This window comes from Ahaetulla prasina, chromosome 1, assembly GCF_028640845.1.
Source record: "Ahaetulla prasina isolate Xishuangbanna chromosome 1, ASM2864084v1, whole genome shotgun sequence".
Classification (NCBI taxonomy): domain Eukaryota; kingdom Metazoa; phylum Chordata; class Lepidosauria; order Squamata; family Colubridae; genus Ahaetulla; species Ahaetulla prasina.
Window position 1 is genome coordinate 103,972,255 of NC_080539.1, and position 24,627 is coordinate 103,996,881.

The window sequence follows — 24,627 nt, forward strand, 5'->3', positions numbered from 1 at the left end:
TTGATAGAGATTTGCAAGATTCTTTAGTAAGGTGATGTGGGGTGAAATATGTTTCATATAGTGCTCACAAGTGACTGATTATTATAGCTAATGTCAATAAAAGTAGTTTTATCCATCTGTTTCATTTCTTGGTACAGCCTACCTGGTGGGGTTGATAAAAACTGCAATCAAAAAGGATCATTGCCTTTCTTGAAAACTGTAAAAATGTTTACAAGGCAGGTTAAATATAGGGCAAATCAGAAACACATTTCACTGAACTCAAAAGCAATGTGTTTGGAATGGATGTATTGAATTGCTTGAATTCATCCATTATGGTTTATGAACTGTAGCTTTTCACTTAGTGTCTGTGAGGATAACTCAGGGTTAAGCAAAGCATTACCAGATGGTGCCAGGACATCGCTTATTCAATTAGCTAAAATCTCTGCATTCGTGGATAGTGCTAGGCCATAAATAATGATTCATAAACCATAATGGTGGGACTTACAAATCAAATTGTAAACAAACAAAAATGGAATGGCTTAAAATAATGTTTCAATCCAGATAATCAGAAGATACAGAATGCTATCCTCACAAAATGCAAATTAAAGCAAAAACAAGAATTACATATCACGAGACCAATCTTTTATCCTCTTTTGAAACTGAAGGATAATTAACACTTGTACAGTAGTAATTTGCAATAGAAAATCTTTATTTCTAGGTGCACTTAATAAGGCAGCTTTCTTTCTGTGGCTATGCGAAATGCCTCATTTGTTCTGTTTGTTCAATATTAGAGTAGCAGAAAAGGAAAGGAAAGAGGACTCTCATCAACTAATCCTTCATCTGCTAAAAGAAGAACTCGTTCACCATCTGCCTTCAGAAATAAACCAGCTGCTTGGTAAGTAACTTAATATTAGCCTTTTATTTCATCTTAATTCTATTTGCATCTTAGTTCTAATTGCTGTAAGAATTAGTATACATATACATATTAGTATACTTACACACACACACACACACACACATATATAAACAAACATGAAAAAACAGTTGGCTATACAAATAGAAAGAAGATACATATATTAAAGAAAAACCCCTATTCTGATTTTTTTCCAGATTGACAAAGAGTCAGTGGGACCTTAAAACTGAGTCCCCCAATCTGATAATATCCCCTTGGGATTAATGATGTCTGTAGGCAGGTACATTTACCCCAAATTGGGGAAAACTACCTTGGTCCAAATTGTGTCATCAAATATTTCTAGAAATCCTGTCTGCAAACAGAAATATAGTAGAAGCTCTTTTCTCTAAGAAGTGTGTTCTGTGATTCCCCTTTCTAGACACTGCAAACAGCCATAAATAACTCTCAGTAGTAAAGCAATAGGTATCTTAAAGACCCATTCATTGCTTAAATAGCCATTCTCATCTAAGACCCTCAAATTATCTCAAAGTGTGTAGATTAGCAGTTTCACTCATAGTTTTTGTGCAGACACAGGAGTAATCTCTTTCCCCCCTCTACAGCCTTTTCAAGATAAAGATGTTGAACAGAAGTCTTATGGGCAAAAAAGCAGGCAATGATAAAACTAGGAAACTCCTATCTTTTCTCTTCCAGTAGCCATTGTAATGTCACAAATTGTTTTGAAAGTACCTCACCTTCAAAAGGGGATTACTCTGAGGTGAGGCAAGGTTTCTGCTTCTCAAAAAAATGCCCTGCCAAAGTCATTTGGGGATTATGAAAATGGTACCACATTGTTGATTTCCAGCTGAAGAGAACCTTGTTCTTTTTGAGAAAAAGAAGCAGAAAAATTTTAATAAATCTTTGGCAAAGTGTACTAAGCTGTGCCTCACTGAGGCATAACATCCTCTTTCTGTGGTCCTCTTTATATAAGACAAAATGATGTTTCTCAGGTAGATTATTTTTTTCCACTCCTCTCAAAGTTACTTCAGACGGGTAGGAAAGAATGGATAGAGATGGGAAAATGTTTAAAAACAATAAAATGGAGTAACTATAACTCAACAATATAATATAAATAATATAAATGTACATATATGCATCCGAACTAGACTCTGTTGTTTCTCTGTGTCATATAATATATGTGGGTATGTAGGTATATGCATAATTTTAATTATTTGTTTGTTTGTTTATATTTTTGACATGTTTATGTAGTATATATTGGAGGTGGTGACCTTTTGCGAGCTGTATGCAGTGAAATTTCATTTTAATGTATGCTGATTAGTGTACATTTAAAATGACAATAAAGTTATTCAAAGTCTAAATCTGATTACTGTCTCTCTGTGATTCAAATAGGCATGCCTCCAGATCAATGCCTGCCCTGCCAGGAACACCCAGAAAGATCATTTTGCTATCTGGATCTTCCAAAACACCTTCCATTCAAGCTCGCCCTCCTTCCCCTGGCAACATTCGTCCAACAAAACATGGGAAAAAGGGGACTACGAAGGAATCTGAGAAGATAATGGAACAAAAGTCAGACCCTAAAAAAACAGCTTCAAATCCCAGAGTAGCTACAAGTGAAGAGTCTTGTAAACCAGAGTTTACTCAAAGTAAGGATCAGGTTATCAGCCTTCCAAAATGTTCCTTACCCAATTAAGTGCTTTGCTCCCTTTTCATTATGTAGCTTTCAGATACTGTTTTGAATCAATCTGGATAATTGTAACAGATTTATTTCCAATGGTTTAGGTTGGGAAGCTAAGCAGGGTTGGTTACTAGTTAAACAGGAAAGCAGAGAAACTACCAGGATCACAGACTAGAATGGACTTAGATGTCTGTGTGAAATCACTTGGACTATTTGTTTAAAAAGTAACTATAGGCTTTTTATTTTGTTTGGTTTGGTTTTTAAATCAAAGTGGATAGTTTAAATGACTAAATTGAAATACTTGTCATAATATTCTCATACACTACATGTTCTAACTAGTGATTATTTCAGATGTTAAGATCTCCTTGGGCAATAATTCATGAGTGTCTCTCTCTTGTTAATGGCAATTCTGACTTAATAGAGCTACATCCTCCTCGCTAAGTCATGGCCCACAGGAGTGTACAACCTGTCTATCACCGAAGTTATCTGTGGTCTTACTAAAGTATTGGGTGTAGTCTTCCAAAACTCTCCCCAAATTATGGAGAAATTGTAATTTTAAATGTACATGGGGTTATTAAATCATAGGAAGTAATTACATTAATTGAGTTTCAACAATTAAGTGTTAGTGTGGATAAAAAGATCAGACCTTAGGCCCCTGAAGTGTGGGATACCTTAGGGTGCAGGTCTCTTGCTGCTCTTCTGTAATAAGTACATGAAACCACTGGGTGAGGTCATTCAACAGCACAGAATGCAATATCTGTGCTGCTGATACTCAGGTATATATTCCTACTATTGGCCAGCTAGGAGCTGACCCAGTGCCTGGGCAGGAACCAACGCTGACAGAACCCTAGCAAGATAGAGTGGCTTTGTCTTTTGCCCCTGCACCGGCCCTCAGGGCTTGGCATTGTGTTGTCTTTCTATGGAATTCAGGACTTTTCCTAGACTCATTGTTCCTTTTAAAGAAGCCATGGCTAGGGTGTCTTTGTACAGATTCATCTTGCGTACACCAGTTGTACCTGTTCTTATCCTTGTTCAAAATCATTCATGCTTTCGTCACTTCCTTTTACAGCAGTGTGCTGTACATTGATCTTCCCTTGAAGTCCACCCAGAAGTTGCAACTGGTCCAGAATGCAGCAATGTGAATAATTCTGAGCACCTGGTGGCTTCCCATATTATAGTGATGCTGCATTGGCTTCTTTCTGGGTGCAATTCAAGGTGATGTTTATCATTTTACAATCCTGAATGGCACAAGGTCAGGTTATTGAAGGGACTGCCTCTCCTGTGGATGTCTATTTGTCCCACTATATGAGTGGGTTCACTCTGGTTCTCTCTCTTAAATGTCATCTGGTAGGAACTAGGAAGCTCACCTTCTTTATTGCAGCCCCTGCCCTGTGAAACAACCTCCTTTAAAGTCTGGCAGGGCCCTACCTCCCTATCTTTCAGGAAGGCCTTGGAAAGTTGGCTCTCCCCCCACCCTCCAAACGTTTGACCCTTTTACTCCTATTTTTGTGAGTTACCCAGATTTATTTTATATAGACTGGGTTGTCGTATAATATATATTGCATAAATAAATACAATATAAACACATAATTTTTATTTTTATTATTATTAATCATCTCACAGTCAGCCAGATGTTCAGACTGGGTTTGGCATTTTTGTCTACCTATTGAGTCCTTACCAAGGACCTGGGATAGGCAAATCTAGATGTTTAACGGTGTTACAGATATCGTTGCAGAATGGAAGCTGTTCCAAGTAAACCCGCCTTCTGCAATTGACTGATGGCAAATTTGTCAATGCCAATGATGTTTAAGTGGTGCTCCAGTTGTTTTGGGATTGCACCCAAGGCACCTATTACTATTGGTACTACCCTTGCTTGCTTTTGCCATAGACGTTCTATTTCTGTTTGTAGGTCTTTGTATTTTGTTATCTTCTCTAGTTCTTTCTCTTCTATACTGCTGTCTCCAGGCACTGCCACGTCCACTATCCAGACTTTTTTGTTTTTCTTATTGCATCTGTTAAGTCTGGGGTTATGTAAATCTGGGGTTAAGTTATGTAGCAGGTGCCTGTCTAGATTCTGAAGTCCCAGAATAATTTAACTTTATTTTCTATGACTTTTTCTATTTTATGGTCCCATCAGTTCTTGCTTATAGGCAAATAGTATTTCTTGCAGATCTTCCAATGCACCATTATTGCTACTTTGTCTTGCCACTGCTTGTAGTCAGTTTGTGCTATCTTCTTGCAGCAGCTTACCAGGTGGTCCACTGTTTCTTCAGCTTCTTTGCACAGGTGGCACTTACTGTCTGTTGCTGTCTTCTCAATTCTGGCTTTGTATACATTTGTCGTTAAGGCTTGGTCTTGTGCAGCCAGAATTAATCCCTCGGTCTCTTTCTTTAACTTTCCTGCTCTTAGCCATTGTCAGGTCTTGTTATTATCTGCTTTCCCTGCTATTTTTTTTTAATGTACTGGCCATATAGGGCTTTGTCTTCCCATACCTACATTCTGTTCTTCATTTGGTCTTTCTTGGAGGCCAGTTTGTTCTCTCCAATAGTCAGCGAGCCTTCCTGGCATACTAACTTCAGTGCATCTTCTTCACTGTCCTTCAGATATTCGTCCAAAGCCCTTTTTTCTTCTTCAACTATCTGATGTACTTGGAACATTCCATGCCCACCTATTTGCCTAGAGTCTGTCAATGTCACTGCAAGGATGAAGAGCATGATTCATTGTCATTATTTTTCTGATCTTCCTATCCATTGCTTTTAATTCTGTTTGAGTCCAGTTCACTATTCCAGCTGTGTATCTAATGACTGGTATTGCCCAGGTGTTGATTGCCTTGATGGTATTTCCTCCATTGAGTTTGGACTTTAAGATCTTTTTCACTCTCTTGATATATTCACCTCTAATCTTTTTCTTGATTTCAGTGTGCTTGAGGTATTTGTAGTAATCATCTTCATCCAGGCTCTTAATGTTATTTTCATGGGGCATCTTGATTCCTTCAGTTTTCATTATTTTTCCTTGTTTGATAGTGAGTGTGGCACATTTGTCCAATCCAAACTCCATTGCAGTATCTTGTCTATATATACAAACAATGTTGAGCAGAGATTCTATTTCAGATGGAGTTTTTCCATACAGCTTTAGATCATCCATGTAAAGGAGGTGGGATAATCTGGCAGATGTTTTTGATTTTTGATAGCCATGGCCTGAGTTATTCAGTATTATTGACAGAGGGAACAATGCAATGACAAATAGTAGTGATGATAGTGAATCTCTTTGAAATATTCCTCTCTTGATATTAACTTCTCCCAAGTCTCTCATCATTGACCTGCAACTGTGTCTTCCATTGTGCCATCGATCTTCACACAAAGCTTCTGATATTTCTACTGACTCCTGTTATTTCTATGCACTTGATTATCCAGTCATGTGGCAGAGAGTCAAATGCCTTTTTGTAGTCAATCCATGCTACATTCAGGTTGGTCTTCCTTCTCTTGTAGTTTTCCAAAATCATTTTTCCATTTTTTGTTCCTCTGCTATTGAGGTGGTTTCCTTCTGTTCAGGTTGGAAAGAGATTGTTTTCAACTAGATGCTGTAGGACTGCCTCAGCTACCACACCAGTTAACAATTTGAAAGTTGTTGGTAAGCAAGGTAATTGGTCTGTAATTGCCTGGTGCTGCTCCTTTTGCTGGATCTTTCATTATCAGGTAGGTTTTGCCAGATGTTAGCCACTCTTCAATTTCACCTCCTTGTAGTATGTTGTTAAACTGCTTGGCAATGAGTGGGAATAAACCAGTTAGATGTTTCAACCAAAAACCATGCAGTTCATCTTCACCTGGTGCTGATCAATTCTTGATCTTCTTTGCTTTTTTCTCTACCATTAATGCTGTTATTACTAGTTCTTTCATTTCAACTTCTTTTTTATTCTTATCCACCTCTTTTAACCAAGCTGTATCCTTGTTGTAGTTCTTTGGGTTATCCCATATCTATGCCCAGAACTGCATTGTTTCTCTCTTGTCAGGTATTGACTGATTCACTGCAGTTTCTTCATCGATGGATTGATAGAAACATTTCTGATTGGATTGAAATTGGAGGTTCTGTCTATAATTTGCAATTCAAGCTTTGTACCTGCTAATCTTCTTGGCTATTGCTGTTATTTGCTGCTTTATTATTTCCAGTGCTTCCTTGATCTTCCTTGTTTCTAAGTGATATTTCTTGATTAGGTATTCTTTGGTCTTCTTGTTCTTCAGCTTCTTTTCTTTCATCTGTTCTATCTTGGTTACATCATTATTTATTTTGTTTTGTTTTGGGTCTTTGTTGTTATTGTTATTATTATATTAACATGTAAATGAGGACCCAGATTGTTGGGGGGGCAATAAGTTGACTTTGTAAATATACAAATAGAATGAGACTATTGCCTTATACACTGTAAGCCGCCCTGAGTCTTCGGAGAAGGGCGGGATATAAATGTAAATTAAAAAAACAACAACATTAATTTCATCAGTTGTAATTTTTGGGCCAGGTCTTTTACATTTGTTTGCTCTCAACCCACACACTTCTCAACCTCAACTAGTAAATGGTATTTTCATATTTTATAATGTTCCTTTTGCAGATGTTGTATACTGTACATGACTTTTTCTAAAAGATCCCAACTCTGATGGTATAAACCTGACTCTTCTTCTAGGGCCTGTTCCAGTTCTGCCCTCTGTTCCTTCAGCAGCTTCACCATCTCCCATCTGTAGCAAATCTTCAGCAGGGACAATAGATCCAGAAGAAGCAACCCGGTTGCTTAGTGAAAAAAGGCGGCTCGCCCGGGAGCAACGAGAACGGGACGAGCAGCAAAGAAAGGAGCAGGAAGAGATTGAAAGGTGATCAACTCACAGTTGCCTAATGGAGAAAATGCACTTTTGCATATCTTCTTTGAACACACCACAGGCCAAGATTACAAAACAAAGCATTTGCATAAAGCTTATATTTTATTCTTCTCCTTGATTTAGCAGAAGCAGGCTGTTAAAAGATATCTCTGTCTGGAATGGTGTCTGCCCAACAACATAGACCAGACTAAGTAACCAAGGCCGTATACGCAGGACTGTTTTTATGGTTGTGACAGCTATAGTAACAGACCCTTGCAAGTCTGAATGCGCTTCCCCCTTCTTCCCATTATCTTCATGTGAATTAGGGAGGAACTTGTCCAAGATGTTTTCTCAGATTATTTTCTTTGAATTATTTTCTTGTGTATTTTTTTTGCTAGTGGCTCTTCCTCCTGTCTTTCTAAGCCATTCCTTCTGCCCTTTAAAAATAGAGATTATACTATTTAGTATAATGTGATAATTTGTACAGATTGTGCTGATTGTATAGATTTTATGCAATCTAGATTCTATAGATTTAATGTGATAATTAGTATAGATGAAACTGATTAACTGAGAGCAGATGAGTGCGTGGTGATTAAGGTGTTGGCCTAGAAACCAGGAGGCTATGAGTTCTAATCCTACCTTAGACATGACAGCCTGCTGGTAATTTTGGACCAGTCACTCTCTCTCAGCCAAACCCACCTCACAGAGAACTTGTTGGGGAAATAGAGAAATAAGTATTAGGTATATATGCCACCTTAAATTACTTATAAAGTAGTAAAGATGGATAAAATAAATAAATAAATGAACAGTATGATCCAGATGTTTAAAAGGACAGCATCATTTCTTAACCTGTTATTACCCAGTTGTATTGAGGTAAACTCCCATCATTTCAGCCATTAGCCATGTTGACTTGGGAGATAGAAGTTGTATTTCAAAATGCTGGAGGGTCATCATGATAGAAAAAAGCCACTCTAGTGCCTCTTAGGTTGTTCTGACTTCAACAAATGCCTGGATTTTGCATTCTCATAAATCGTTCCAGCAGTATCTCCAAGTTTGTGCCACCTGCATTCTGAAATGATATAGCAATGTTAGGAATATGAACACTCTTACTCCTATTCTCTACGTAAATGGCATCTTTCTGTCTGGAGAGAGAAAAGTAAAACCAGTAATTCAGAATCTACTTCTTTAGCCGATTTATATCCCACCTTTCGTTCAAGAACTTAAGGTGGAGAACTTAAGTAGCTTTTCTTCTTTCTTTTTTTTCTCACCACAGCAACCCTGTGAGGAAAGTTGAGCTAAGAGAGTGACTGGCTGCAAGTCAGCCAATGAGCTTCTATGGCTGAAGGAAGGCTAGAATATGGGTCTTCCTGCTCGTAGCCCAATCCCTTAATCCCTACGCTACAGAGGATCTTGTTAGACTTGTTCAACATAGTCTTAGATATCCTTCCACAGGAATACTGTAATTTGGTTTCTGGCACCAAGCAAGATTTCAAATTTCTCACGATTCTATTTAAGGAAATTTCCCAAATTAATCCAAGAATAATCTCCAATTTACCTCAGATAAAGTGAGAAGAAGAAGCATTTCCTTCTTTTTCCATTCCATTCTGTGTCATTTATTTATTTTTGGAGGTGGTCTGACGTCGGACATTTTATTTGTTTAAATTTTTTTTGCGCTAGTTTTACCCATCCATGCATTTGTCTAACAAATACCATTGTTTCCATTAGACAAAAGAAGGAGGCCTTGGCGCAGAAGATCTCTGAGGAAAGAGCCCGCCGAGAGGAGGAAGCTCAGAAGCAGGAGGCAGAAAGGAAGCAAAAAGAAGCAGAACAGGAGCAGGAGAAGGAGGAAGAGCTACGCCGCTTGGCTGAAGAAAAGGAGGAGAAAGAAAGGAGGGAAATGGAACTCCTTCAGAAGCAGGTAGTGTATGTTGTCCAAAGGGCTCATTGTTCTGTGGAACTGCATGAAGCAAAGCAAGGAGTTGCAAACAGTGGCATCTCTGGACAGGGAAGAAGTTAAAAAAGTTTAGATGGAAGCCATGACTCCATGGTTGAAGTCCCATCAATCCCATACATGTGTTGGTGTCCCATACATAGAGAAAGCTGCAGAACGTTACATTCTTGCAAGTACCATCTTGATAATGCTGGACCAAAAGCATCCTTTTAAAAAAAAAGTTTTCCATGGAATTCAGTGCTGCTGTTCTGCTTATTCTAATACAGATGGTCCTTCTGTCAGTGTAAAGCATTTGCAACTCCTTAACCAATTCTGTTTTTTTCCTGGGACCGTGTGATCTTTCAGAAGGGCAGTTGTCAGGCTCAGCCCAAGAACAATGTAAAACAATGCAGTCAGAGTCTTTATTTCCTGACACAAAATAGACATCATTTAGTCATCAGACTAAACCCTTATTGTCATCCTAACAGACATATCCTGGAAGATTTTAAGGAGTGGCTAACCTAACTCTCTTCCTCTGTCTTCTGTCCAGCTCAAGGCTGTGCTGTCTCTTGTCTGCCCCCCACCCCCAATGTTTCCAAGGGAAACTACCACTTCACTATAGTCCATCACACACTTCTCCCTCCGTAGGCACTATCCCTCAAGATACCGCAGGAATAGATCAGCTACTTTAAGGAATAGTAAGAGGATCTATGCAAGCCACTCCTCCACTGACACTCCAAAGCACATTTTTAATCTTTACAAGCAATATGCATTTGTATACAAAATATGCGTGACTGTGGGTTTGGGAATATTGGTATTCTCTGGAAAGACTCCTGGCAGTTATAAAAGGTTATACAGTATTTCCTTCCTTCTGTCTGTATATTTAGGACCTATTCTTTCTGAAGTTGAATGCACTTTTTGATCTAATTTGCATGCTGTTTTTCAATGCAAATGAAATTCCCTCCCTGAAAAAAAAAATTTTTTTTTAGAAGAGAAATTTTTACCAGGATTGCAAAGCATTAATTTTCCTCTTCATGCCTCTTCTGATCTTGTTAATTATGAACCTTGCCAGCTGCTGCTATTACTTAGCATTTGAAAAATGCCATTAATATTTGTGACTTGGGCCTTAAAACATATGATGCATACTTCCCTAATATATCATGCAAAATAGAAAAGGGAGCACTTAATTTTTACCTTACATAAAATCACGAACAGTAACAGATTATGTGCAATCAGAAAGGCTAATGATTGTTGAAGTAATCAAGAAACACTGGTATTCTAATTTTATGGAGTGAAGGTACATAAGTACGCAATATTTAATTTAGAATCTCATCACCTTTCAAAATGTGTTTGCACTACAGAGAAGTAAATAAATTATACATTCATTTGCAATTATAAAAGAAGCTGCTCTTTGGATACAAGAGATACCTTTTGCAACTAGGTTGGGACCATGCATCCTCTGACCCTGTTCTTTTCAGCAATTGAAAGCAAAAGTGAAAGTAACTAGATAAATATATATCGATTGCCATAATATAATCAATGTCCATATTTTCCTTTCTGGTGTCATAATTTAGAAGGAAGAGGAAACTCGGTTACGAGAAGACCAGATTCGACTGGAGCGTGAAAAACATTTTCAGAGGGAAGAACAAGAACGCTTTGAAAGAAAGAAGGTAACAGAAACCAGTTCTTGCAGACAACCACAGGTGTATTTTCATGTGGCAAGTGACCCACCCAATGAATTCACTTTTGTGGACTTAACTTAAGGCCTAAAATAGATTTAAAAACCTTCTGGAAGCATTATCTTCCATACAATTGAAATCGCAGTTACATTTGCTGCTTATAATGCCACCTTTGGATTTTTGCACATACCTGCTCAACAAAGCATTTATGAAGGGGAGTCTTTTCTGATTTAGAACCCATTGCAGCCAAACTTCCAAATCATGGGAAGAACCTACAGGAATCTACATGAAGCCTCTTGCCTTCATGTATGATCACAAGCTTATAAAGAAACCCCCAAAGGGGTTCATGATGTGATGGATAAGCTTTGAGTTATTAGTAGGTTTGTATACATCAGGGGTGGGCTGCTGGAGATTTGCAGGGGTTCGGGAGAACCTCTAGCTAAGACTTTGTGCAGTTCGGAGAACCCCAAATCCCACTCCTAGCTGGCTCCGCCCACCTCACCCTCTCCTCCCAGGAATCCCCACATGGCCCGTTTTGGATGCAGGTAAGTGCAGGGCATGCACGGAGGCTCGGGGAGGGTGAAAAACGGGCCAACAAAAGTTTAGGAAGGCTGGAAATCGGCCCATTTCCAGCCTCCAGAGGGCCTCCGGAGCCTGGGGAGGGTATTTTTAATAATAATAATAATAATAATAATAATAATAATAATAATAATAATAATAATAATAATAATAATAATAATAATAATAATTTAATTTTTATACCGCCCTTCTCCCGAAGGACTCAGGGCGGTGAACAGGCAGATAAAATAATACAATACATTACAATAAAAACACTATTTAAAAAACTTATTCAATAAAGCCTAAATTTAAAATACAATACAAAATATAAAATAAACCCCAATAAAATCCATGTTTAAAAACCCTATTAAGCCAGTCCTGCTCGGAAGAATAGATATGTTTTAAGCTCGCGGCGAAAGGTCCGGAGGTCAGGAACTTGTCTAAGTCCTGGGGGAAGCTCATTCCAGAGGGTAGGTGCCCCCACAGAGAAGGCTCTCCCCCTGGGGGTCGCCAGCCTACACTGTTTGGCTGACAGCACCCTGAGAAGGCCCTCTCTATGGGAGTGTACCGGCCGGTGGGAGGCATGTGGTAACAGAAGGCAGTCCCGAAGATATCCCGGTCCTATGCCATGGAGCGCTTTAAAGGTGGTAACCAACAGAGACTGAAGGAAAGCCTCTGGAACCTGGGGAGGGCAAAAGCTCCCCCCCCCCATGGTGCAGGAGGCTTACTAGGCCACACCCACCATGGCCATGCCCACCCAGCAACCGAGCAGAGAACCCCTTACTAAAAGTTTTGAAGTATACATCACAGGCAAACTTTCATCGCCACTTTTTTTTGGGCTCCATTCTCACGTTTGGAAATAAGAAGTGTTTACTTAAAGTGAAGAAGTTTACCCACCCATGCATTTGTCTAAAGTGGAGACAATAATGGATTGGAGGAGGGAGAGAACAAATGTAAGTGAATCTGATTTCTGAAAAAGGCAGGGGTTGCAGGAAGCTTACAAAGAGGATGTTTGCTCAATTGCTTACTGATCAGCTATAGCACTTAGCACTTAGACTTACATACCGCTTTACAGGGCTTTACAGCCCTCTCTAAGAGGTTTACAGAGTTAGCCTATTGCCCCCAACAGTTTGGGTCCTCATTTTACCCACCTCAGAAGAATGGAAGGTTGAGTCAACCTTGAGTCTGGTGAGATTTGAAATGCCAAATTGCAGGCACCCAGCAGGCAGCAGAACAGAAGTAGCCTGCAATACTGCACTCTAACCACTGCGCCACCATGGCTCTATGCTGCTATTGTTGATGCTTCCTCCTCCAGCTGATTTCCAAGGAGGATGAGTGGTTCATTTTGTAAAAAATTGTTGCAGGCCACCACCTTTTCCAAGTTGGTGGAGGAAGAGGTGGCAGTAGTAAAGTAACTAGCATATAATGGATATGAATTTGGTTATTGCATGTAGTGTGCTCATAATTAATATAGCCAAATCTGTTCTCCAGTGAAAATATCTTAGAAAGGCCTGTTAAAAGTCACCTCACTATCTAAAGTTAAGGGAACATGGAGAAGATGGCAGTCCTTCTTTGTAGCAGCTCCTACACATTGGAACTCTTTAGCATCAAATGTTTATAAAGCTTCCTCACTCAGGGCATCTAGAACAGGGGTGTTAAACTCATGTCGTCATGGCGGTGTCACATGACATATCGGGATTTTTTCCCTTTCGCTAAACCGGGTGGGGGCATGGCCAATATGTGATGCATCCGGCCTGTGGGCTGGGAGTTTGACAGCCCTAATCTAGAAGATAATTGAAAGTTTTATTTTTCCAAGTTTAATTAACTAATAGTTATCAGCATCCATTTTGGGATATTATTATTTTTCATATCATTAGCATATTATAGTTTTTTGATTAAGGTGGCACATAAAAATGTAAAAGAAATTAATAAGTATTATAAACTATGGATAAATGGGGAAGATGCTCATTAAAAATATTATTTTTCTTTATTATGTAGCGTCTTGAGGAAATTATGAAAAGAACTAGGCGATCAGAACCTGTGGAAAGAGTATGTATGGAACTTTTTCCTTTTTTAGAAGTATATTTTCTATATATTTAATTATCTTCTGCAATAGATATTTAAGTAAAATCTTTTTTATTTTGCAGAAATCAGATGAGCAGCAGAATGGAGTGATAGCAAAAGAAATAGGTATTACTTTTGATGTATAGTTAGCTTAACACTGAAACTTAGAGCATGACTAAGAAAGAATTAAGTAATAAATCATTTAAACATTAATAACCTGGTTGTATTTAATGAAAAGTAGGTGATTTGACACATGAATACTTGTAATGGCATATTATTCCATTGTGCGTATAATTATATACAAAATGAAACATAGCGCTGTGATTAATTTTTCAGTGATAAATAAATCAAGTTCTAGATCATTAGTTTCAATCATTACCAACAAAATACTAAGTTATATCATTTTCTGATCTAGATTACAGTTTTGTTTACAATTGAGCTACTGAAATAAAATCCTTAGTTCCTTTTTATTAAACAATTGAAATGTCAGCTCACTATTTACCTGGTATGATTTCTGAGCAAACAAGTTTTATAAGGAACTGTTTTATACAAGGCTATTATAAAACGAACCCTGTTATTAGTTGAATATTACATTTTTCATTAGTACTAAAAAGGAATTAATTTTTCACTATTCAGATAGAATCAGATCCCTGAAATTTCTCTTGGCTTTTGCCTTAGCATTAGTCTGTATTAAGGAATAGGCATAAGAAATTGTTTTACAGTGGGTCAAGGGATTAATCTAGTTCAGTGGTTCTCAACCTTTATAGTGCTGTGACCCCTTTAATACAATTCCCCACGATGTGGCAACTCCAACCGCAGAAGGGGGGAAAAAGCGGCAAACTGTTTTTTTGAATTTATCACGCCTGAAGCTGTATTGGCTAGTGATCTGAACTGCTTGTGATTGCCTTGAGGACGAAGGCATTAAAGTGGAGACTCCTCCCCTATTAAGTTTATCGCGCCTGAAGCCAGATTAGGCTAGTGATTGGGAGTGATTGCAGCTGGCTTGAGAGGGAGACATCAGAGCAAAGATTTCTCTCTTTTTTTTTTTTAATTTGAATTTATATCCCGCTCTTCTCCGAAGACTCAGGGCGGCTTACATTGTGTAAGGCAATGTAATTTTTTAATTCATCGTGCCTGAAGCCGAATTCGGCTAGCGATTTGAAGAGCCTGCAGCTGGCTCGTGGAGTCAAACATTAGAGCGAGATTCTTCGACTCGCAAGTATACTTCCCATATTTCCGATGGTCTTAGGCGACCCCTGGCAAATTGTCATTCGACCCCCAACGGGGTCGTGACCCACAGGTTGAGAACAGCTGATCTAGTTGGTTCACTATTACCTTTACTGGCAAGCAGTAGCTGCCGAGGATCCTATCCTATTTTCCCCCACAGTATTGAATATTGTATTTAGGATTGCACGCAACTACTCTCCAAAAAACCACTTTTCAGAATGGAAAGGATGCTTTATACTTCTGATGACTATTTATTGCTATTCCCCCCCACCCCACATAGGAAAGGGGACATAGAGGAGAACAGAGTTTTGAGAAGCTATGTTTCTCTATGCAATGTTCTCAATTCTGCTACATTAAATAAATACAATTTTACAGTCCATTTTGTTTTCCTTCTACCAGTGAGCGGCTCTACACCTCCGTTAAGCCCTGTAATGGGTTCTCAGGTTCAGTGTATGGCAGAAACTCCACGCAATGGGGAAATGGTACTTCTCACACCTGTGCTCATTTCTCACCAGCCCAGAGTAAATTTAGACAGGTAAGAAATGTGATCCTTCCCCTTCTGTTCAATTGTGTCCAGTTCTCAGAACCTGCCTGGAATATTCCCTATGGTTTTCTTGACCAGGATTTTCAGAAGTAGTTTGCCTAGGGTTGAGAGAAAGTGACTGGCCCAAGGTGACCCAGCTGGTTTTGTGCCTAAGGCAAGACTAGATCTATCTATCGAGATAGAACCCATCTCCTGGTTTCTCACCTAGGTCCTTAATCACTACCCAAACAGGCTATCAACCTGAGCCTAGTATGGAGAAAATAGTATGGTGAATTTTAGTTCTTCTTCTTGAGGTTATTTCCTTTAGCTGTAGGTGTTTATTGTTTCAATCATCTATTATTTCTCTCAAATACCCAGGGAAACATTTATTGTCAAAATGTTTTGCTGCATACTGTTTCTCAGTAAGCCAAAAAAAAAAAAAAAAGCAAATAAATCATTTGAAAATATTGATGTTTGGGAACTAAGATCATATTATATAAGAATTAACAAGAAATAAAGCTCTTATTCATCTGCATTCTTGCATTATTGGAGAAAAAGGTGTCCCAATTGATAGTCTGACAGAATAGTTGCATAGATTTAATATCTGCTTTTCAATATACAGAAAATATTCTTTTTCACATTAACTTAGCATCACCTTAGTGTTTTAAAAATCTTTGTAGCCTCATGAAATAAAACAAAGGGTGAAATTCTTTATATATCCAAAACTTTGTTTCTTGATAAGTTTGTTGGCGCAACCCACTTGACAGGAAAAAATAGGAGGAAGAAATATTATATTTGTTTGCCATCTTGATTTACTATTATAAAATAATAAAGACGGAATTTTAAAAAAGCCAAAGAAATAAATAAAAATTCTGTCACTTTTATTATGCAGCATATCAGGAAATTTTGCAGAAGGGGAAATAAAGATGAGGAAGAAGGCACCAACTTCAACCTACAGTATAACTTACTCTATACGTTTTCTATTTTTTGCATTTTCTTACTATTATTACTATTATTAAGGTGGCTCAGGGGCTAGGACATTGAGCTTGTTGATCGAAAGGTCGGCAGCTCGGTGGTTTGAATACCTAGTGCTGCCGTGTAACGGGGTGAGCTCCTGTTCCTTGTCCCAGCTTCTGCCAACCTAGCAGTTTCAAAAGCACGTAAAAATGCAAGTAGAAAAAATAGGGACTACCTTTAGTGGGAAGGTAAAGCGTTCCGTGCACCTTTAAGTTATTTTTATTTATTTATTTTATTCAATTTTTATACCGCCCTTCTCCCGAAGGACTCAGGGCGGTGTACAGCCAAGTAAAAAATCACAGTATAAATATTAAAAGAAATTAAAACAAACATATTATAAGGTGGCCAAATTTAAAACGAATTAAAATATTAAAATATAAATAACCCCAATAAAATTTTATAAAATTTTAGGCCAGTCCCGCTTGAATAAATAAGTGCGTTTTTAGCTCACGGCGAAAGGTCCGAAGATTAGGCACTTGACGTAAACCAGGGGGAAGCTCGTTCCAGAGTGTGGGAGCTCCCACAGAGAAGGCCCTGCCCCTGGGGGCCGCCAGCCGACATTGTTTGGCGGACGGCACCCTGAAAAGGCCCTCTCTGTGAGAGCGTATGGGTTGGTGGGAGGCAAACGGTAACAGCAGGCGGTCCCGTAAGTACCCGGGTCCTAAGCCATGGAGCGCTTTAAAGGTGGTAACCAAAATCTTAAAGCGCACCCAGAAGACCACAGGAAGCCAGTGCAGACTGCGCAGGAATGGTGTTACATGGGAGTGGTGTTACATGGTTGCTCCCACTATTACCCGCGCAGCTGCATTCTGGACTAACTGCAGCCTCCGGGTGCACTTCAAGGGCAGCCCCATGTAGAGAGCATTGCAATAATCATGTTATGCCGGCCACATGATCACGGAGACGTCTTTGGACAGCACTGGCTCTTCTGCTTTGAAATGGAGATGAGCACCGCCCCCTAGAGTCGGCAACGACTAGCACATACATGCGAGGGGAATGTTTACCTTTACCTTACTATTATTGCAAATATTTTTGCAATATTTGCATTCAGAATTGTACATTTTTTCTTGGCATTTAGTATGCTAATTCAAATATAAATTATATATTGACTAAATAATGCCATTTGTATTTGTTTGATAATACAAACATGGAATTCAATTTTAAGTCTTAACAATTATCAGGAGCAACAATATAAAGGTCCAATTATTTAATTTTATTACGTTATGAATGAATTTTAAGTTTTATGTGTGAAGAAAAATCTACCACCTTCTAAGGTTTGGTTGGCATGTCAATTGAATTAAGAACACCTCCTGTTAGTATTCATCCATGTGGGTAGTGGTACCGCCACCATTAGAATGCAAGAGGAAGTTGAATATAGATTTTGTTTCCCAAACATTTCTTAAATTTGCCTGCAACATGGCCTAAAATGTTTCTGGTAGAGGAAACTAAGCCTACAATAAATAAACAATTTAAAAAGCATTGGATTAGAATAGTCATATGTTTCTGGTTTGTTCTCAGTTAAGTTATGTTACCTATCAATGTATTTCAGTAATCTCAACCCACAAAAACATTCAAATGAAAATGGAGTATCTACGCAGGATGAAAACTTTGAAGAGCTCATCAGTTTACCCATGGGAATAAAACCTCCAAGATTGGATGCCATGAGTCCTGAAGAGGAAGATAGCTCTGATATTCCTTTGACTCCCATCTTGGCCTTTGAAGAGAATGGGGCACTTGGGTCATTGCCTCAGGTAGACAATGTTCAAACACCTCAGACAGCAGGTAGGTTTGCTTCTAAATTGCATGCCCTGGAACAAATCTAGCAAATGCCTCATTTGAGTATTATTAAGAGCAAAGAATAAAGGGTTATAAAATCTGCAATAAACATATATGTAATCCTGGTTCTTAGAGCAACCTGCATCTGGAATAAGACAGAGAGAGATAGAAGCTTGATTATGAATTGCGCAAGGCTCGTAGGAGAGGGCACAGATCTGAATTTCAAACCATTTATTTAAAAAATGGTTTCAATTATAAAATGTATTTCTGATACAAAAGCAAGTTTATTAAGGGTTAAATACTTTTAATAAAAGTAGGAAAAAGCAAGTAACAGATATATAAAAATAGTGATTTCAGCATGTGTAGCATTTCCTTCGTTATAAGGTATTTCAGTGAAAATTTTCTATTCTGGTTCATAACTCCATGTAACAGGAACTTTGTTCAGTTTATGTGAGATTACCATAGAATGGAACTATTCCTGCACTTAATAATTAGTGCATAGGGTTAAGGTAAGGGTTAGGGTTAGGGTTACCCTAATCCTGAAGCCACTCTGATCCAATGGTGGCATCACCAGCAGAATGATAGAATGATTGACGGGTTTTTTTCCTGCCAATTTCCCCTTCTCCCTGTAGGTCTAGCACCACGTCCCACACTGCTTTAGTTGCTGCTTCAAAACCCTTTCAGCAAGTGCTCAGAACATATAGGAGAGCTTCAGAGGAAACAGGAATTGGCAGATATTATTTATTTATTATTTATTTGTCAATCATATATAAGATAACAAAAGGTAAAACATAATTTGGATACATGAAAAGAGTAAGTAAAAGGAATATTAGGACAGGGACAGTAGGCACGCAGGTGCACTTATGCACGCCCCTTACAGACCTCTTAGGAATGGGGTGAGGTCAACAGTAGACAGTTTAAGCTTAAAGTTTTGCAGGTTTGGGGAAGAAATTCCAGAGTCAGGTAGTGCATTCCAGGCATTGACCACTCTGTTACTGAAGTCATAGTTTCTGCAATCAAGTTTGGAGCGGTTTATCTTGATTTCTCCTGTTCCACTCATGAGAACTTTTTACATGCAATTCTAGTCATTGGAACTAATAAGATCCAAGTCATCTACCATCACCATGATCATCATCCGTGACAGGACTGTTTGTACTTTTGTAAAGGAACCGTTGCTAATGTTTTCTTTATTGGCTTTCCTTTGTAGAAGTTGTCTAAGATCTCCTCATGAATTATCAAAGGCGAAGAAAAAGCCTTCTCAAGCCAATGGGATTCCTTCCATGTATGAAGGAGTGTTATATTTTTTTTGTCACTCTCGAATTTTCTAAAGATTTCTTGGATGCTTTCTTTCTTTTTTTTTTTTAAGAAAACAAATAGTAAAACCAGCAGAAGAATATATTGGAAATAGATTTGGATTGCCTTTCTATCACTAGAACTCACTATTAGGGGAGAATTGTGTCTTCTGTTTCAAAAACTGCTTCATGTAGCATAATTGATATTTTCAGCAATTCTTGAAGAAAAGGGTAACTAGATTAACAATAACAGGCTGATTGGGATAATGAACCTGTTGGTTTTGTCTTGTTTTGAGGATGGGTAGTTTTAAAAGGCACACTGTAAAATCAGCAAAAAAAATCTTACATTTTACTGATTCAATACTTGAAAAGTAAACACCTCACTGCTCTACAGGGAGGGGCTTTAGGGGTGTTTTTTTTTTGTTTTGTTTAAACCAGTTGGTTTAAATATTATTGCAGAGAACTATTAATTATGGGGGCAAAATATAGGCTTCTGTATCAGGTTCTTGTAAATGTAATTCCTAAATGGACATTCTGTATATTTAGCCATCACTATGCTCTTCTCACATTTTCTTTTACAAATAAAATAACATGACAGGTTTTAAAATGTGAAAAAAAAAAATTTGAAAGCATTATTTTTTCATAGGTGAAATGGAAAAAAAAAGCCTATTGTATCTTAGATAATGTATTTATTAATTTTGTTGAGTACAAAATAAACAATAAAAAAACGTGGCTATAATTAACAATGCAAGTTTGGCTTTTCTTAATTTATCTAATTAGCAGACAGTTCAGCAAATAAAACAAAGCTTTCTGGCTTAAGGTCATTCTCAGAAGTCAATGAGCTTTTTCCAGACTTGGAAAAATGAAGATGCAGCGAATTTACCCATAATGCTCTCCATATCGTATAGGCTGAACAGGAAATGTTACTGAAGTCCCGTCTAGATGTCTGGAAGCCATTAGAGTTGGATAGGGAGGAAGAGTTTTGGCTGAATCTCAGCAAGAATGGTGCTGGGTTCAGAAGCCCCCTAATACTTGGGATATTCCATCTTTCATTCTAAGGCACTAAGACCTGGTCTGTGATATTATAGTGTTGCAGAATGGTGATTACATGAAATAGATAATATTCAGTTATTTGAGAAGTTCAGGCATTGTCTAATGAGGGAGCTAAGAGTTGGTCTTCCTGCAGTCTAATGGGAGGAACAGATTCAACAATCCTTGAGGAACACAGCCGATTCCTAGAAGAAATGCTGCATATGACTCAGAGGACCATTTCCATCTCAGGAGGCAGTTCTTATTCTTCTGTGTCCTACAACATTCTTCTCTTCTAAAATATTGTTTACTTATAACACTTTTATGCTGCTTCCTATAAACAAGATTCTAACAATTTAAAAATCCAATTTAATAAGAGATGAAACACATGTGGGCATTTCCAGCTATAAATTGACAAGAAGAAAGCATGTTTTGTTTCTTGTGAAAAATGTATTTTGCTGCCACTGTGTGTCCTGCAGCTCAATTTTCAATACTCAAAGGCCCAAAAACAAAAGCACAAGAAGTTATTGGAGATCACGCTTATGTGGATGCTTTCATTTTTTACTATGTTTGCAGACAACTGCAGAATCACTCAAAACTACCATGTTTTCCCGAAAATAAGACCCTGTCTTATATTTTCTTGAACCCTGAAATAAGCGCTTGGCCTTACTGCCATGCACTCAAAAGCCCTATTGGGCATATTATCAGGGGATGTCTTATTTTGGGGGAAACAGGGTAGATTAGATGCAAACTTTGGATATGGCTTCCAGACATTTGATTTTAGTAGCACAAAGCAAGCAATAATCTTCTATGTAAGGGAAACATTCAGATTTTTTTTTCAATAGGATACAATAATCAATTTAATTCAATTTTAAGAGCTGAATTAAAGTAAGAGCTCTTGAGCATATGCACTTCATATATGTATAGAAACAGCTTCTGAATAGGTTTCTTTGTGCAACTAGGTACAGTATGTCCTCTTTGGTGGATAGCCCCATGTCATCCAGGAGATCTTTCAACTTACAGAGCGTTTTAACACAAATATGCACATACATAGAAACCTTTGGATCCAGCAACTGTCATTTACGGAACCACCTGTCTCCCATTATTTCTGCCTGTTTGACATGTTCTAATATGATGGGAATGGTTAGCTCCCTTCCCTGAAGTCATATCCGTTAATGAGCCAAGGACGTGATTACTCAGCCATGCCTATATGCAAATATACAGCATCTTAAAGCAGTCACAACACCACAACCATTTTACATAAATACATTTTTCTAAAAATGCCCATTTTAGTAAAAGCTTCACAAATTTATCTTGGAAACCTGCATACACATAATTGTTTGCTAGCGGAGATTCCCCCCCCCCCATTTCAAAGCTCTTAAAACAATCCAAATTCAGTTTATTAAAATAAGAATATTGCCAAAGTGTATCCTAGGGCAAGATTATCTGCATCTGCAGAGATCTGCAGATTACAAATCAGCAAGGATGGTGTTAAAATTGCAGCAACTGTATGACAGAACTATGTTTAGACTGGTCCAACTGTCTTTAGAACTATAAGAGCCGTGGTGGTGCAATGGTTAGAGTGCAGTACTGCAGGCTACTTCAGCTGATCACCGGCTGCCAGCAGTTTGGCAGTTCAGATCTCACCAGGCTCAAGGTTGACTCAGCCTTCCATCCTTCCAAAGTGGGTAAAACAATCCCGAGATTGTTGGGGGCCAAAATGCTGACTCTGTTAGAGAGGGCTGTAAAGCGGTATATAAGTATTATTGCTATAAGACTGATCCATGAATGCAAAGATAAGACAACAGTGGCATATTTTTTTATATAATCACAAACCGAATCATTTTCAATGGATTCTGTTTACATGCCTTGTGAGCGGGGAAATGTCCCTTTCATTTCTACCCAAATAACAGACATCATAATTTATGTATGCAGCTGTTGTGGATTTACCCAAAGCTGCTTTGTTAAACCTGAGATACCAATATCTTAGCTCAGGTGCCTATTCAGAGGCTAATGATCTCCATTCTGACTAATGATGTGCAGGTTGGAAGTGTCTCTCATGCCTCCATATGTCCAACAGCAACACTGAGAAGCTCTTGCATAATTTCAGTCTGTTGACAAATTTCATCAAGGTGCTTCTTCAGTTCACTGTTACTGAATGCTGCCAAAAAGTCTGGATCTTCATATAAGACAAAAGGTATTCAGATATTAGACTGCAGAACTTTTCATGTGGGAAGGTACAACCGTTTACACTTGTCTATAAATTTATTTCATATTGGATTGATGCTATTGTCTAAGGATTTACATTCAATCTATAAAATTCTAGTAACGTCATGAAATATAGGCTAACTTTAAATTATTTATGTTTAAAACTGCTTTGATGTTACGATTTTTCAAGATCCTGTTAAGAAATTCATGCATATTCCTGTTTCTTATACATCATATACCATATTTTTTGGAGTATAAAACGCACCTTTCCCCCCCCCAAAAAGGGGGTGAAAATCTGGGTGTGTCTTATACTCTGAATGTAGCCCCACCCAGCTTCTCAGTTTCAGAGGCTGAATGAAACTTCAGAAAAGAAGCTCCCAAACAGAGCTTCAGAGGCTTTTTTTCTGAAGTTCTGTTTTGGAGGTTTTCAGAGGCAGAAAAAAAAGCAAAAAAAAGCAAGGCACAGAGCTCACAACCAAGGAACCTGTTGCTAAAATTCACCTCTGGGAACAGCTGATTGGGGGTATTCTGCAATCCACCTGCAATCAGCTGTTATCTTATTTTCCTCCCCAAAAACTAAGGTGCATCTTATCCTCCGAAAAATATGGTATCTGTTCAACAAGTCTCAAGAGAACCTGTTTCCACCTTCCTCAGTCAAAAATATGACAAACTTTCAGGCATTATGTGTCTCATGTCCATCAGTCAGCCTTCTACTTTCAGCTGTTCAGCCATAAGGGTTCTACTCCTCTTATAATGATCCAAGCTTCTCTTTGGACCTTGTGTCAAAAATAACTCTCTGAAGTTTACCTTCTAGCTGGACCTCTTATACACTGCACTTTTGATGATTCTATTTGGGTTGGTTTCATTCTCTTGAGTCTTTCCCAACCAATATCCTATAAGGCAATGGTTCTCAACCTTTATCGTGCTGCGACCCCTTTAATACAATTCCCCACGATGTGGCGACCCCAACCATAAAATTATTTTTGTTTTGAATTTATCGCGCCTGAAGCCGTATTGGCTAGCGATCTGAACTGCTTGCGATTGCCTTAAGGACAGAGGCATTAAAGCGGAGACTCCTCCCCATTAGGTTTATCGCGCCTGAAGCCAGATTAGGCAAGCGATTGGGAGTGATTGCAGCTGGCTTGAGAGGGAGACATCAGAGCAAAGATTTCTCTTTTTTTTAATTCATTGCGCCTGAAACCGAATTCGGCTAGCGATTTGAAGAGCCTGCAGCTGGCTTGTGGAGTCAACCATTGGAGCGCGATTCTTCGACTCGCAAGTATACTTCCCATATTTCCGATGGTCTTAGGCGACCCCTGGCAAATCGTCATTCGACCCCCAACGGGGTCCCGACCTACATGTTGAGAACCGCTGCTATAAAGATACATCTTGAGTTCTTTACTGCTGCCAGTAAAAAATAGTTGGGACAATTCAGTAAGCTAGAATTGTGAGATCATTGATGCTCCTTTTCTAAAAATAATTTTTAGAAGTCTAAAATATTTGACAATGAGAATGAACTCCTAGACAAGTCTGATGAAAATATCAGTGAAAAGAGATTAACTTTTGATCAGAACTTTATAAAGCTGGAGTTTGTTTACTGTACATTACTAGAAGCAGTAAGGACTCAAATCCTAGTAAAATCTAGTATGCCTAGTTATTACTGTATGCTAAACACCGCATAAAACTCCTGGGATTTAATTTGTACCATTATTTCATTTCTTTTATTTGAAAGATTTATAGGGTTTTTTAAAATCATAGCAGTCCATACCTTTCTGTAATGCACAGAGAGTGGTTATGCCCAGATGCTGAAAACGAATCTCCCGGTGAATAAGATACTTCATCAGATATTGCTGAACCTGGTTCATGTGTGTTTTTAACAGAGACACTATCTCCTCTATGCAATGAATATGGAGAACAGA

The 24,627-nt window shown here is 38.3% G+C and overlaps 2 protein-coding genes across 11 annotated transcripts in view; one reads left to right on the plus strand and one right to left on the minus strand.

Moving 5' to 3' along the window:
* Positions 1–19,540, plus strand: part of MAP7 (microtubule associated protein 7) — a 107,218-nt gene extending 87,678 nt beyond the window's left edge. For all 5 annotated transcript variants that reach the window (XM_058171032.1, XM_058171016.1, XM_058171041.1 and 2 more), the window contains 10 exons: positions 771–874; positions 2,279–2,532; positions 7,237–7,420; positions 9,131–9,323; positions 10,910–11,005; positions 13,571–13,621; positions 13,720–13,762; positions 15,263–15,398; positions 17,953–18,185; positions 19,387–19,540. In XM_058171032.1, the coding sequence (XP_058027015.1) occupies positions 771–874; positions 2,279–2,532; positions 7,237–7,420; positions 9,131–9,323; positions 10,910–11,005; positions 13,571–13,621; positions 13,720–13,762; positions 15,263–15,398; positions 17,953–18,185; positions 19,387–19,397 (1,305 nt within the window). In that variant the 3' untranslated portion in view covers positions 19,398–19,540. The remainder of the gene's footprint in view (positions 1–770; positions 875–2,278; positions 2,533–7,236; positions 7,421–9,130; positions 9,324–10,909; positions 11,006–13,570; positions 13,622–13,719; positions 13,763–15,262; positions 15,399–17,952; positions 18,186–19,386) is intronic.
* Positions 19,541–20,048: 508 nt separating this feature from the next.
* Positions 20,049–24,627, minus strand: part of LOC131192168 (uncharacterized) — a 29,370-nt gene continuing 24,791 nt past the window's right edge. For 5 of the 6 annotated variants that reach the window (XM_058171073.1, XM_058171081.1, XM_058171063.1 and 2 more), the window contains 2 exons: positions 24,477–24,602; positions 20,049–22,679 (listed from right to left, as the gene is read on the minus strand). In XM_058171073.1, the coding sequence (XP_058027056.1) occupies positions 22,558–22,679; positions 24,477–24,602 (248 nt within the window). In that variant the 3' untranslated portion in view covers positions 20,049–22,557. Of the gene's footprint in view, positions 22,680–24,476; positions 24,603–24,627 lie in introns of those variants that run through there. The other variant, XM_058171099.1, reaches the window with a different exon arrangement.